General features: G+C 45.0%; 1 protein-coding gene across 1 annotated transcript in view; it reads right to left on the bottom strand.

Annotated features, from left to right (window-relative positions):
• LOC120049146 (membrane-associated guanylate kinase, WW and PDZ domain-containing protein 2-like) overlaps positions 1-15,495 on the bottom strand; it is a 93,880-nt gene that overhangs the window by 25,127 nt on the left and 53,258 nt on the right. The window contains exons 9-10 of the mRNA XM_038995378.1: positions 13,802-14,491; positions 2,016-2,047 (exon numbers count right to left, since the gene is read on the bottom strand). Coding sequence (XP_038851306.1) covers positions 2,016-2,047; positions 13,802-14,491 — 722 coding nt within the window. The remainder of the gene's footprint in view (positions 1-2,015; positions 2,048-13,801; positions 14,492-15,495) is intronic.

Raw genomic sequence — 15,495 nt, 5'->3', positions numbered from 1 at the left:
GAATCTTTCCCCCTCATTTAGTCACAGGCAGTCAGGCTCTTTAAGACTGTATGACCTGTGTGTGTGTGGCTAGAGACTGCTGTTTCCTACACACAACACTCTCAGGTCCTGCCATAAATTGACTCTGCATCCACACCAATAGTACTACATACTACTGTATATTCTGTTCTTCACTCATGACTATAGGAGAATATACTCATATATGCACAGGCTTTGTTCCAAACTGAATTCGGGAAGGCAGGGCATCATTATTACTTCTACCAACTTTGAGTCACAATTACAGAACTACCCTAGTCTCTGTTTTTAAACTTTGTATCCATGTTGGATTATTTGGGCTGAGATTCTTTGGGCTATGGAAATCGTCTTGGAACTAATGATATCCAATTAAACCTGGCCTGAACTCTGAACTCTGTGTTGGGGGCGGTTGGCAGCTGCTGTTGCTCTGAAACCTCTTCTGCCTCTTCTCCACCACAGCTCAATGTGTGGAGAGGAACAAACACACACTAGGGGGGAGAGAGAGAGAGAGAGAAAGAGCGGCTTCGGCTGGACCGCCTGCCTGCCTGACTCCATAGCTATTTTCCCAGGCACTTCTTCTCCGGGAACTCAGATTCAGAATTACCATCAATCTGTTGGAAACTGAGAGATTCAACAAAGAGGAGAACAGAAATGAGCTACAATGAGGAAAAATCCATGTGAGGGCTTGAGAGAGCTGCTGACAAGCAGGGATAACACAAAGACTGCTTCTTCTGAGTCCATGGATGTGTGGAATGTTATGATTTGTCGCTGGAGACTCCACAAATGAGCTGGGGTTAGTAGCTGGTTAGCTATATCAGAGCCAAACTATGGCCAAACTATGGGATGCGCGCACACACACCTTGTTTCTTGGCAATACACCATGTCTAACTCAACTCAGAGAGTGCTCTAAGAGGCATTGTTGCAGCTCTTCCTTGTTTGGATGACAAGTGTTTATTGAGTGTTTGGGGACAGAGTCCAGACAGACAGAGTCCAGACAGACAGAGTCCAGACAGACAGAGTCCAGACAGACAGAGTCCAGACAGACAGACAGACAGACAGACAGACAGACAGACAGACAGACAGACAGACAGACAGACAGACAGACAGACAGACAGACAGACAGACAGACAGACAGACAGACAGACAGACAGACAGACAGACAGACGAGGCTAGGTTTGAACAGAGGTGTCTAAGATGGCTCAGACATCTTGAAAGTTTCAGCTTTCAACATGTTATTACAATCTGTCTAGACAAAATCTAAAAATACAACATTTGTATATTTTGTCTGACATATATGATATCCGAGAAAACATAGATATGACAAAAGATGATCAGGAAAGATAGCGAAGTTAGTAGCAGATCAATAGCAGCCTGGAGATGAAGGAAGAAGGGAAGAATGGATGAGTGATCATTTCTCAGTATGACTGTTAGAAAAGGGTTCTCTCACTCTCTCTATCAGGGATACAGAGGAGCTGAGAGAAGGATGGAATGTTGAGGGGACCATGCCAACCCAGAGTCTGGACCATAGATATAGCATTACTAGAAGAGCATCTGGTCTAGTAGTTTGCATAGACGTAGACTGCCATGTGCATAGACATACACCACACAGAATGACCCTCAAGATTTATTTAGATCATGGCCCATCTGGCTTGCGGTATGACGAGTCTAGTAATTCTATATCTATGAGTGGGCCACTTAACCCTTTCCTCTGCATGTGATGGCAAGAGGAAGGGTCCAACTCAAGACCAGGATACAGCAGCAGCCGAGACACGACAACAGCACTACAGTTAGTATAAGGGAAGGGAATAGAATAGAGTAGTCATTCTCAGCTAAACAGCAGCAAGACTGCAGCCAAAGTTCAGAAGATATAGATTTAAGGTTATGTAGTAAAGTCAATCAGAGCAGCTCCAACATATATGCACAGTGCAGCCATTTTGTTAACTAAATGAGTCAATTAGAATTAATGGGAGAGCTGAGGCTCGGAAGACAATGCATTTTACCTGTTTAGGGGTCTTCCAGGGTGAATAGTGACCTGCAATAGTGAGAAAACAACAATGTTTAGCCTAAAGAGTAGTGGCAGCCATTACATTAGGTCTGAGCTGGTCTGTCTGTGTCTGAGGGCTACTCCATGAACTAAGGAAAGATAACAAAACTTAAATGGAATAAAACATTAAGAAACCAATGGAAAGATGACAGATTTGCACGAAAAGCAATGAGAGGGCTGCAAAGTAATCCCACCCCAAGTGGTGCGATGCAATGTCCTTGAGAAGCAGATTCTTGAAGCACCAGAAAGACAATGGGTCAGAGAGGATCTTACAGTAACGTTGGTCTCCAAGCCAAGGGGAAGTTGAAAACTGCCACCACCACAGTGCACAACACATGAAGAACACCTGCTCTTTCCATCACATAGACTGACCAGGTGAGTCCAGGTGCAAGCTATGATCCCTATTTGATGTCACTTGTTAAATCCACTTTAACCAGTGTAGATGAAGGAGAGGTAACAGGTGAAATAAGGATTTTTGGCCCTGAGACAACTGAGATATGGATGGTGTAAGTGTGCCATTCAGACGGTGAATGGGCAAGACACAAAACGTTAGTACGTTCTGAACTGGGTATGGTAGTAGGTGCCAGGTGCACCGGTTTGTGTCAAGAACTGAACTATTGCTGGGTTTTTCACGCTCAACAGCATCTCGTGTGTATCAAGAATGGTCCACCGCCCAAAGGACATCCAGTCAACTTGACACAACTGTGGCAAGCATTGGAGTCAACGTGGGCCAGCTTCCCTGTGGAACGCTTTCCACACCTTGTAGAGTCCATGCCCCGACAAATTGAGGCTGTTCTGAGGGTAAAAGGGGGGGGGGGGGGTGCAACTCAATGTTAGGAAGGTGTTACTAATGTTTGTTATACTCAATGTATATATACACATTACCGTATGTGTTGCTAAATCATCCCAAATAATTGATCGGGGATCATATTGGGGAAGCCTTTACCAATATTTGGATAAACATCCAGGCGTGATCTTATAACAGAATTCTCTGTCATTTAATTTGCCTTACAGGGACAACGCTTGGGGAAAACACCAGAGGTGACGGTCTGATAAAGAATCAAATGGGATTCTCACAGAAGTAGAATAGGTCATAACCTTAGAAAACCCTAAACGCGCCCCTGACTCTAAAGTTGGATTGAAGTGATGAGAATGATTCGATAGGTGATGAGGCTTCACCATTCAACACAGGAGGAACTATTTTCCACTGACAAATATAACCTACACAGTAAGTTTCCATGTTAGACTGGCAGATTTGATACAATACAAGATATACACTACAGCCGTGGTATTCAAACTGTTTCAGCGGGGACCCCATGTTTTCAGGCCAAATTTGCGGGGACCCCATTTTTTCCCTGAAGAATTTCTCGCGACCCCGCCCCAGCCCAAGTCTAATGACACAACTTTGAAATCGGTACATTTTGATTTTTACATCAACAAATAACCTTCAATGCATTACATTTTCTTCTCTTATCAAAATGAAAAGAAACCAATTAACGTTTGTATATTGTACCATCTTGTCCTCAAATTTTTGGTTCCAAAAATAATTATACATATATTTTTATTTTGCAACCCCTACTACTACAGTTCCCCCGACCCCGACTTCGAATCTCACTGCACTACAGTGTACAGAGCTGTGTAGGTCCTGTAATTGTGTGATTTTAGCAAGTCATTGCATGCACTTAATTACATCATTTGCTAGCAGTAGCATGGACCTCTGCCTTGGATTGAATCATTCAGGGAACTGTAGTGTCAACAGTCACAGCATGTGTGTGGGGTGATGGCATATCACAGCACCACTGTGTTTGGACCACATACTGCCAGACCAGAGGGCTCCAACTATTTCTCGGGTAAATATTCATATTCCAGTTAAAGGTCTCCACTTCTAATATATCAACATGGATTGTGACTTTCGTTCATTGATTGAAGGCATACCAGAGGCGCTGTGTGAATGTGCAAAGTTTTGGGATGATTTTGGCCGGAGGGTAGTGTGAATGACTTGGCTGTGTTATGAGTAGGTCATGTGTTTTCAATGGGAAAACAGAACCCACTTCGCTCCCTATACCTCTCCCCTGAGCACTAACATACACCCATCTGTAAGCTGTAAATAATATGTTGGAAGCTCCACCACTACACTTATATCTGTCCAGATCCTTCAGATCTGCAAACACCAAAAAGGAAGGGTGAGTCCTTACCCACCACCACTGTCATCTAAAAAGGCCCAGCCAACATTTACTCAGCAAATCACAACATTCCACAATCTACTTCAGCCTAGAACACATGATCACAACAAACAGAGTGTAACAGAATGCAGGACTTCCAGCGGTACTCACCACCGCCGGTGTTCACACTCAGAGCTATGCAACGCAAAGCAGCAGTCTCACATCAAAAGACCCAGCTTCATAACACATACGGCCCAAACTATTCACTCCACATCGGCCCCCGGAGAAACAGGGAGGAACGTAAAAAACAACAAACACTGTCAACAAAGACTGTCTGTCTTCTCAATTCAATTTTCACCCTCTCCAGGAACAGAACGAGTGGATGCAAATCGTCGAGGATCGAATTAGCGAGTGGCTGCCTGCCTTACATGCCAGGAGGCTTCCCAGCGCTAGTCTCATTTTAAGGGCGCAATCACACCGTAAACATGCCCTCCATCACCAACGAGTGGCACAGCAGAAATGGAAAGTGATCAACGAAAGAGAGGGGGTGTAGAGGAGGGAGGAAGGGAGAGAGATGCAGCGACAGAGAAGACATGTTTGCAAACTATCATTCTCTCTCAGTGAGTCATCAATCTGACTGGAGCTTGCCTTGCACAGATCCACGGCTAGAATAAAGATTTTTATAGATGGGGGGGGAAATTACAGCAGCTTATCAGGAACGACTTTAACAATTCTCAAATCCAATTAATTTTTTTGACAGCTCTATCAGCACAGGCACAACATATATAAAGATGATAAAGAATCCACATTACTGGGTGACACATGAGAGAGCGTTCAGACTGCAGGCCTGTTTTTTAATGAAAACTGACTCTCTTCACTTTCTCAAAACAAGGTCAATCATTACGAGTGCTCTTAGGATGACCTGCTATCAACCGGCATTACTTCAAGACAGAACAACCTGTGTTCCCTGGGAAAGGCAGAGCTACAACCCTCATGGAGGGTACTCCACAGGGTAAATCCATTCATTGTTAACTCAGGCATAGGTGCTTGGTTAGACAGAGATGTCAGTGATGCCCTTTCCTATGGTAGATCAGCACTGAGATGTATTGAGTGACAGACTCTTGCCTCTGTTCCTGTGAGACCCCATAGCAGAGAACATTACTGAGTCAAATATGTTCTAATACCTGAGCTGCATTTCATTTAGTTTGCCTGGTACAGTAGAACCAATTTTATAGTTCAGATAGTGCAGGGATCTGAGCTAGTGCTACATCTGCAAGTTAACCATGACAGGTCCCGTTATCATTAGCCTACAGTACTCATAGTATGTAACACTTGCAATGATGACATTCCACCTGGAGATCTGACAGAGTAGAGGTGTCTGAAGTGAATCATTTGTCACAGAGCAATGGGACAGGACCATGTAAGAGCAGTGGGCCAGGGACATGTTAGAGCAGTGGGACAGGACCATGTAAGAGCAGTGGGCCAGGGACATGTTAGAGCAGTGGGACAGGACCATGGAAGATGATTGGGACAAGACGATGTAAGAGAAGTGGGACAGGACCATGTAAGAGCATTGGGACCGGACCATGTAAAAGCAGTGGGACCGGACCATGTTAGAGCAGTGGGACAGGACCATGGAAGATGATTGGGACAAGACCATGTAAGAGAAGTGGGACAGGACCATGTAAGAGCAGTGGGACAGGACCATGCAAGAGAAATGGGAGAGGACCATGTAAGAGCAGTGGGACAGGACCATGTAAGAGCATTGGGACAGGACCATGTAAGGGACAGGACCACGTAAGAGCAGTGGGACAGGACCATGTTAGAGCAGTGGGACAGGACCATGTAAGAGCAGTGGGACAGGACAGGACCATGTAAGAGCAGTGGGACAGGACCATGTAAGAGCAGTGGGACAGGACCATGTTAGAGCAGTGGGACAGGACCATGTTAGAGCAGTGGGACAGGACCATGTTAGAGCAGTGGGACAGGACCATGTTAGAGCAGTGGGACAGGACCATGTTAGAGCAGTGGGACAGGACCATGTTAGAGCAGCGGGACAGGACCACCAGTTTTACGGTGACTCTTCTGCTCCAATGAGACCATGCTGACCAACTGCAGTTTCCTGTGGCAACTAATCGATGACCTCGGTGGAGCACTGAACAACTGGGCCTGCCCATGGTCCTAATGCCCCTCAGGATATCAGGTAGTGTATACTGTATGTAAGGAAGAGATATTGAATTTGGGGGCTTGAGGGCTGAAGTACTGCAGACTTTCTTTTCTACCTTGATTAATTGATTGGCTGGCTTAGGTTTGAATCACTTCCTGATTAGAAGAAAAAATATAAATAGCTCTGATGTAAAGTGTGACTGTTAGAGTGAGAGGGCTGACATATTTTCTGTCTACGGCGAAAGAGCTGTATGCTAAATGAATCAGTAACATACTAATGGGACTTAGTGCTGCCCCTGTACAGTTAATGAGTTGATTGAATCATAGCCATACGAGACCCTATGTAGATATTTCCAACACGACACACCTGCACACACGTACAGACATGCATGTGCACACGCACACTCACAACTGTGAAGAACACTATAATATCACACCGCCAGGCTAACAGCAGGCCATGTCATTATTTAAATTAGATTTGGATAACACTACGATTTGATGGAATCTTGCATAGCTTATGAATATACATAAAGCCCACAGGGACGGTTAGCTACTTTAAATAATATCTGCCGCATGAAAATTGATTTTGTTGCATGCTGGTTCCATGTTCACTCACGTGTTCAATACCAACACACATCCAGCTGAGGAACAGTAGAAATGATGTGCAGAGAGAAAACTCCATGCTTCAATCCACATTACAGCTCACAACAATCATTTCTTTATCCCTACTACTTGTATAATACAATCACACTTTAATCGGATGCTTTAAACACACTCCAAATAAAAGGGCTTAGTTTCGTCAATGGGGCCGTTGAGCCGATCCAGGTTAAGCACCCTACTTAGACTCGCTACACACTTTTGTGAAGCCTTAACCCCTGACTCAATGAAAGTGATCTTAGCACCACTCAACCCTAGTAAATGTGTTTAACCTCTTCTATTCCCGCTGGGATCTGACCTGTCTGCTCTCCCATAAGCCATTTGAATGTCTCTTCCACCTCCCTCTCTCTTCCTGTTCCTCTCTCCTAAGGGCCATTCTGATTGGCCAAGGATTCCTGCAGCGGCACAGGGCAGTTCTGGATTGGCTCAGGTCTGCATGGTGCATGTTGGTGGAGACAGAGCTGTGAACATGGCTGTTGCTGTTCAGCACTGTCTGGTTTGGCAGGCAGCCTCCTCTAGCGCCTCTTACTGTTAGCCAATGAATCACTGTCTGGCTGTGTGCTGAATAATCCCTGTGTTGCTGGGCGGCGCTCATTGATTCAAAGACTCTCCATCCCTCCCTTCTCTCGATCTCGCTCTCTCTCCTTCTCTCTTTGTTGTGATAGTCATCTCTGGTTCAGCCCGGAGGAAGATATAGCCACCTTAAAGAGCATTAGGAGGGAACAGGAGGGAACAGGACAGGCCAAGTGAGCAAGAAAGACTAGAATGACTAACACACTGGCAGCATCCGTCAAGAGAAAACCTCAGTGAGAGAGTGTACTCGACCAGCAAACAGCTATTGACCATGTATGGGTGTATGAGTATGTGTGTACTGTGTATGTATACATATGGGTTTCTGCTGATGGGTAAGCATGGGTGGGCGAACGTATGTGAACTTCACAATCCTGCCACGTCGAGGCACACTAAACGGACATGTCTGAAATCCTCCAATTAGTGTTATGGTGAAGGCAGCTTGGGTAATGGCGTAGATGGGCCTTAATGACGGTGTCTGTAGCACACTCGCTAATTAGTGGCGCTGATGAGAGGCACGGCGGCTATTTGTATTGGCAGAAACAGGCCAGGAGTCAGCGGGGAGTTGAAGGGATGGCTGAATATCTTAACTTTATTAGGAGAGTAGGACCGTTCGAAAGTGATCCCGCGTAATTCACTGGATGTTAGGGATGGTAAGTGAGTCCGTTTCTGATCCATGGAGGAGAGAGTAAACAGTGTGGACCTCCTCCATTCCTGATGATGAGTGTTATGGGAATTGATACCAATACAAGTGAAGACATACACATGGATGCACACACACACAACCACACACACACACGCACATTCACATTGCAAGCTCAAGTGACTGCACTGATAACATCAATTTAGCTGTCATAAGGTAGTTATGAAGTAGCAAACCATGAAGCAATAATGAACAACTATATGACATGAACAGTAGAAAGCTATGGGCTAGAGGCACGGTGTAAACACAGACATTACATCCACAGTGTATTTACAGCTAATATATGTGTTTCTGCTACCATTTAGCAATGATGATCACTAACGCCACTTCAAATACTATAATATTTGTGGAGACATGGTGTAAAAAAAAAAGACACATTCAATGAAGCCTTCACACAGTGACAGTGGTTGCAACTTTCACGGCAACGCTCATCCGTTGAGTACTGGTGACCATGACAACGTGCAGCCGGGCTACATCATAAACAAACACACGCACGCAATCGCACACACGCACACACACAGAGTGCTGGGCCCTCTCTGAAATCATACATCTCAATAGTCAATAGCTCCCAGAGATAAGAGCTCTCCTTCATCATAGTTAGTGAGGCCTGTGGCCATCCCCTGACAGACAGAGCTACTGTGGGGTAACTCAGCCCCCACTGATCATTTAGGATCTCACTAATGCCGTCTCTGCCTTTAATGGAGGGGTTGGCATGGCAACCCACCATAAAAGAGCCACAACAGCGCCGTGAGGCTCTACACGGACAAGAAATCATGAGTGTGTGTGTGAAAGAGATGAGCGTTTAATAATAAGGCTGTCACAGCTTCCCCCTCTGGTGACAGAGGGTGTCAGTACTAAACACATCCACCAGATGGTGCTGTCTCAGTGTGTTGTGAGGCTGGGAGGTGGTAGACAGTAGACACGTCTGGAGCCGTCTGACTGTCATTAGATGAGCCGCATGCCAGTGCTAGCCACACAACCATCTGGCCCCACCACACACACACTCTCATACACACACTGCTGCACAACGGACAGAGCCAATGCATAATCAACTTAGTTAGCTAGTCCCTCCTCTGCTCTCTCTCTCAGTTTGAGAGTGTTTACCAAATACATGAGCTGTGTGTATGTGTGTGTGTCTGTGTGTATGTGCCATGACACAAACAAGGCATTTGAGAGTCAATGAGAAGAGAGGACGTGTTTGCTAGTTGAATGCAATGTGGTGACAGACAGACATTGGCGATCACCTCTTTACTCTCTCTCTGGGCAGTGAGTTGAGTGGAGGCACAGGTCCTCAGGGACCGAGACAGGGGCCATTTTAATTAGAATGTATGGCCCGGGTCCAGTTCCCTGACAGCCCAGCCAAATCGCTGGGCATTAAGAGCTGGAACATCATTACAATGGAATGGTGACAGTTTTATTAGGGCCGTAATGGCCTGGCTAAACGCTGGAAGCTCTCATCCCTGATTGGATTGGAGGGATGGAAAGATATTTTTTCTGTTTTCACCCGAAGCAACAGAAGTTAAGATGTGGGAGCCGGAAGGGAGCGTGAGCTATTGCCTGCAGGGGTTGAGGTAATTTCCATTCCAATTCAGTTCAAGTTAGGACATGAGGTGAATTGAAATTCCAATTCAATCACTGAAAAAATCCTAATGGAAGAAAATGTAGTTTGTGACAGAATCTCCAGCCAAAGTAGTAGCGGTGGGCAGGGGGCTAATAATTTCTGTTTCCCCACTGCAGACGGCCATGTTTGAAACAGACTGAATCGTGTCAAGTGACTACTATGACCTTTCACCCTCACAGGGTGAGTCTGTCACAAGATGTCCGACAAACAGACATTCCACCGTGGCGTTCTGCCTCAGGGTGGTGGTGTGGAAGAGCTAAATGGTGCTAAGTGGGTTTGCTGTAATGTGACTAAATCTACATCAGTTAGCTCGACCGCCAGGGTCCGACTACTACACAGATGGGAGGCTCCTTGAGTGTGTGGGCATACCTCATGAGACAAAAACGACTTAACCCTCCTAGCACCCAATCCCTTTCTCTACTTCCTGTTCTCACATCTTCTGCTTTCTTCTCTCCTCCATTCCCCTGCTTCCCCCATCCCTCTGTTTTTCATTCTGTTCACATGTACTCTGTGGGGCCCTGGATTACATGCCAGCCTAATAAAGAAATGTGCAACTGACAGTAGATCAATTCCCAAAATGACATTGACCTTTTTCTGTAAGTTAGTCACCATGGAGCTATCTGCCTGGCTCTCTGACTATTAGTCTTCTACCAGTTGATCAACAATTATTGACGGGGTGTGTGCGTGCGTGTGTGTGTGTGTGTGGGGGGGGGGGGGGGGCAGTGTAATGGCTGAGTCATTGTGGGGCATTATTGCAATCACACTTCAATAGGGCAGGAGGATTAATGGGAGCTTCCTGATCACAGCAGGCTTAACTACAACTCATGTCCTGCTATCTATTAACCTCTACAGTGGATGGGATCACTCTCTCTCTCTCCCCTGAATGATACAAAACGATACTGACATCACATTAAACAAGGTCCATCAAGTAGAGGTTTTCTACCTTTTATTAGAAAGTGAGTTTTTTCTGACTTTGACCAGTGACATTGAGTTCCTTATACAATTTTAACAGATTTCCTACCCCTATTCTAACTCAAGTAATGTACCTGTATAGGTACAGCTTTTATATAACTGATCTATCTGATGTGATCATCTATACAATACAACACTCCAATCATCCTTGAGGAAACAAGAGGAGAATCATAGTATGACTCAGATAAAGATGGCTAACCTGTTACATGTTGTCTGTTAGCAGGCCTTTCTCTCAGACAAACAAGACGGAAATAAAAGCACTATAGCGCAAATTAGCAACTAGCGGTGGCTTGTTAACATTCTATATCCTGCTCACGTCATTGTCTATTTATTTCACGCTGTAATTCTCTGCACACAAAAGTCTTACATACTTTCTAAAAGAAAGGTCGCAGAGCAAATAGAAAACAGATACCTTGAAAATGAGTCAGCATTTTTATCAAGCAGGAAATTCAATCAATAAAATCTCCACCTCCTAGAGATACAAGTGGACGGGATCACTCCCTCTCTCCTCCATGAGATCGCTCTTTCTCCCCTGAATGATACAAAACCATACTGACATCACATTAAACAAGGTCCATCAAGTAAAGGTTTGCAACCTTAGAGAAGAAAGTCAGATTTTTCTGACTTGAATACGTGACGGTAGTAATATTGGGTTCCATATAAAATCTTAAAAGGTGCAATATGCAGAAATCGCTCCACCATTTCCTGGTTGCAAAAATTCTAGTAATTCGCCTTATTTCATTTTATGTGACAAAACAAGCAGTCATTGTGTAGCGAATCATTGTACCATCTAAACTGCTATGAAATATATTTTCCATAACCAGAAATATAGTATTTTGAAGCTGGTGTACAAAACCGAAAGTAAAAGATGCAAAAACAAAACGGGAAGCATAGAAATAGCGCACATAGAACAGATCAACACTCTATAGCTGTTCGAATACTCATACTAACCATACTATTTGTGACGTGAAATTGAGTATATAGTATGCTTATTGGTCATAGTATGGATATAGTTAGTATGCCAAAAGTTCCCGGATGTCGTACTACATTCTCCAAAATATGAAGTATACACGCAGAGGACACTATTGCCGTACTTTAGGACCCATAATGCAATTCTTCAGGAAATGGGCGTGGCTTCACATCGTTTTCAGATTTTTCAGAAATGGAGGAAAATATGCAACAAAGTACAACGAGAGCGGATACAAATTCATTGCTTTTAACTAATTATGACAAATGTTAAGAAAATGTTGACCAAAGTAATAAAGTAATGACTTTTCAAATAAGTTACCTTACATGTTATGTTGGCTGACAATTTGTTAGCTACACTGTCATTACGAACCACATAGCATATCATTACAGCAGTATGTACCGGTATGTTGTTAGCTAGCTACCTAACGTTAGTTGGCTACTTTTCACATCAAACTTGCCAGTATATTAACTATAGTCTATCGAACTAACTACCCAATGCTAATTGACTTGATTATTCCCGTCATTCTTAGCTTAGCTAAATGATATAGTTGTTGTGCGTTCTCAATGGACATTCGGGTGCTTCGTAAATTCGTTCTGGCTATCTACTCCGATTTGCAGAATAATTCATTAACGAGCGCTCAACATCCATTGAATATGGCCGGTGTCAGTAAACCTCAGGAAAAAAACGTCATTAAATTGTTGCCAGCAGCACAGTTACAGTCACCAACGCTCTGGATAACATGAAAACTGCCTAACCAGCTCTGCTAGGGCAAGTACAATTGTCAGAGTGGTCTCATTTGTGTCTGGAAGCAGCTCGCAAGCTAGCCAACGTTAGTTTGGGTGCTTGACTGCCGTTGTAAGGTCAGAACACTCAAATCAACCCTAACCCTCGGCCCGAGCGTCCAGTGTGCACTCCTAGAGAAAAACGCTCTGATTTACAACAAATTATCTGGCAATGCTCGGAATTTACGAGCGCACTCTGGCACTCCAGATTGAATTTAAGAACACTCAAAGTCGGAAAATGTCTAACTAGTCATTTGTATGCTAACTAGCTAGCAAGAGGTTGCATAGCAACAGCATCAACTTCCGGTAGACAGGCGAAGAGCTAGTACGCTCAACTGAAAGGATACTGTTCGTTTACAGTATACTAAAATGAACTAATAGAATGTAGTATATACTCACTAAGTATGTAGTATACAGTATGTTAGTAAGGGTGTTCGAACACAGCTTATATCTTGCTCACATCACCGTCTTTTTATTTTGGCTGTAATTTTCTGCACACAAAAGTCTAGACTCTGCACACATATTAAACTTTTATAAAAGAAAGTTCGCAGTACAAATAGAAAAACTGAAAAACCTTAAAAATGAGTCAGCGTTTTTATCAAGCAGGAAATGTAATAAAAAAAATCTCTGTTCGGATGCCAAAGAAAGAGCGCAAGCTAAATACGCACAACATGAGTCCTTCAGAGTAAACGGAAGGTAAGCACTTTTTCTCCCCAGTAAGTAAAGTAAAGTAGAGTAAAGATCCTGTGAGAGTAACTGTGTGTCAGTCAAACACGGCCGTACTGTATAATGGGTTTCTGTGGTCTTAGGACAGGACACATACAGACAGAACACACACACTCACCTGGACCAGGTCACCAGGAGAAAAGAGAGAGATAGAGAGTAAAAGTAGGAGAAAGAGATAGACAGCGTGAGAGCAAGATATACAGAGAAAGAGAGAGAGAAGGATATAATATCGATAGAAGAGAGAACGAGAAAGACAGAGAGAGAAAGAAAAAGACAGAGTGAAAGAAAGAGAGGGACAGGAAGAGAAAGAGAGAGACAGAGAGAGAGAGATGTGTATATGAAGAGGCTCTTCTACATGGAGAGAAAGACAGGAAGTAGCCAGCCGGTTATCGAGGCCCCGGGCATATTCTTACCTCCTCCACCCCTCTGGATGACCAGGCTGGTCTCAGCTCCGACGGCACACTCCTTGAGCAGCTCCACCACCTGGGTGTGACTGAGGCCCTGCACTCCCTGCTGGTTGATGTCTACGATCAGGTCCCCCTCACACAGACCAGGACACCCCTGGGGCTCCAGCACCTGCTTCACCCTCTGGCCCGTCGGGCTGTCTGCGATGGTGAACCCGAACCCTTCCGCCCCCTTCACCATGGTCAGCGTCAGCAGCTCCGCCTGCGTCGCCCCCGATGATGCCATGGACACCGAGTCCTCGCCGTGCGGCCCGCCGGGCGTCAGGGAGGAGCCGTCCAGGTGGGTGTCGCCGGGGTGCGGCGGCGGAGGGGGTTGATGGTGGTGGTGGGCGTTGAGATGTTGGTCACCGTGCTCCTGGACGAAGCGTGCCGTGCGCGAGATGTAGTCCATGTAGCTGTCGTAGTTGGAGCGTCCGTTGACCAGGAGGGGGCGCTGCTCCATCAGGCCCAGGGGGGAGAGGAGGGTGGTGGTGGTGCCGGCGCTGGCGCCCGGGTCCTCGGGGTCGTAGGGCAGCTGGTAGCCACGGCACAGAACCAGGGTTACGCTCTGCCCGATGGGCACTGACTGGAACAGCTTGACCACGTCGGCATGGGTGGTGCCCAGGACACACACGTCATTGATGTACACGATGACATCACCTGGAGGAGGGGAGACACACAGCCAATCAAGGCCAACTAGACTGCCAAAAACCAAGACCTATAGGGTGTTCAATAGGGCTTATTCAATATTGTGTAGAACAGGCATGGTTCTTTATCATGCAGAATAGGTCTTTGCCTCAGTATCAATATGCTACATTTCTATTTAAAATGTAATCTGAACGTTGCATTCTACTGAATAGGTCCCAGCATTACTGTACCTGAGTTAGACCTCAGATAATGGACAAAACCATTAGGCACAGAAATACACTAGTTAGTGAATTGTGTGGTGGACAAACGAGTGAGATTTGCCACACCTCATCACTGTACCTATTGCTACACACACTCAGCTATGTAGATAACTCAACTATTTATTGACAATTAATACACAATAGCTCTCGCTCTGACAAAGTGCCATATCTTCTTCTCTGTCTCCGGTGCTGTATTCAATTTAATATTGTATTTTGTGTACTGTCAGGTGAGATACGGCTCTATATTTCAAAAGATGTTGATTAAGTGGGAGAACACAAGGTGGCATCCATATTAAATTTCAGTCTCGCCAAAACGCACTGCCCAGGTTTATAATGACAATCATTATTTTTCAATTATAAGCATAATTATTATGCTAATCAGAGAGAGAGGAGAGATAGAGAGGGAGAGGGACAAAGAGAGAGAGAGGGAGGGAGAGAGGGAGATGTATGCACAATTACCACAGATGTTTGCAACTCAGCACAAACAGACCTGGGAACCAGGCTACTTAGCATACCCTGTCATTGTCATTTCCTTTTTGTGTGGAGACAGAATGCGCTCAGAGTTTAAATGTAGGTTCATACTGACAGAGCTAGCGTTAACGTATTCCTGGAGGCAGTGTGACGTGTGGAAGCGGGACTGTTTAATTAATCTGGGTAAATATGGACGACATTTGCCTGCAGCCCTGGTGTCACAATCAATAGCTTCACACGCTCCTGGAAAACAAATGATGGCGCCATGACCTCATCATGCCCTGG

This window comes from Salvelinus namaycush, chromosome 6 (assembly GCF_016432855.1).
Source record: "Salvelinus namaycush isolate Seneca chromosome 6, SaNama_1.0, whole genome shotgun sequence".
Taxonomy (NCBI): domain Eukaryota; kingdom Metazoa; phylum Chordata; class Actinopteri; order Salmoniformes; family Salmonidae; genus Salvelinus; species Salvelinus namaycush.
The sequence above is the reverse complement of the archived record's forward strand: the minus strand, read 5'-3'. Positions and strand labels throughout refer to the sequence as shown.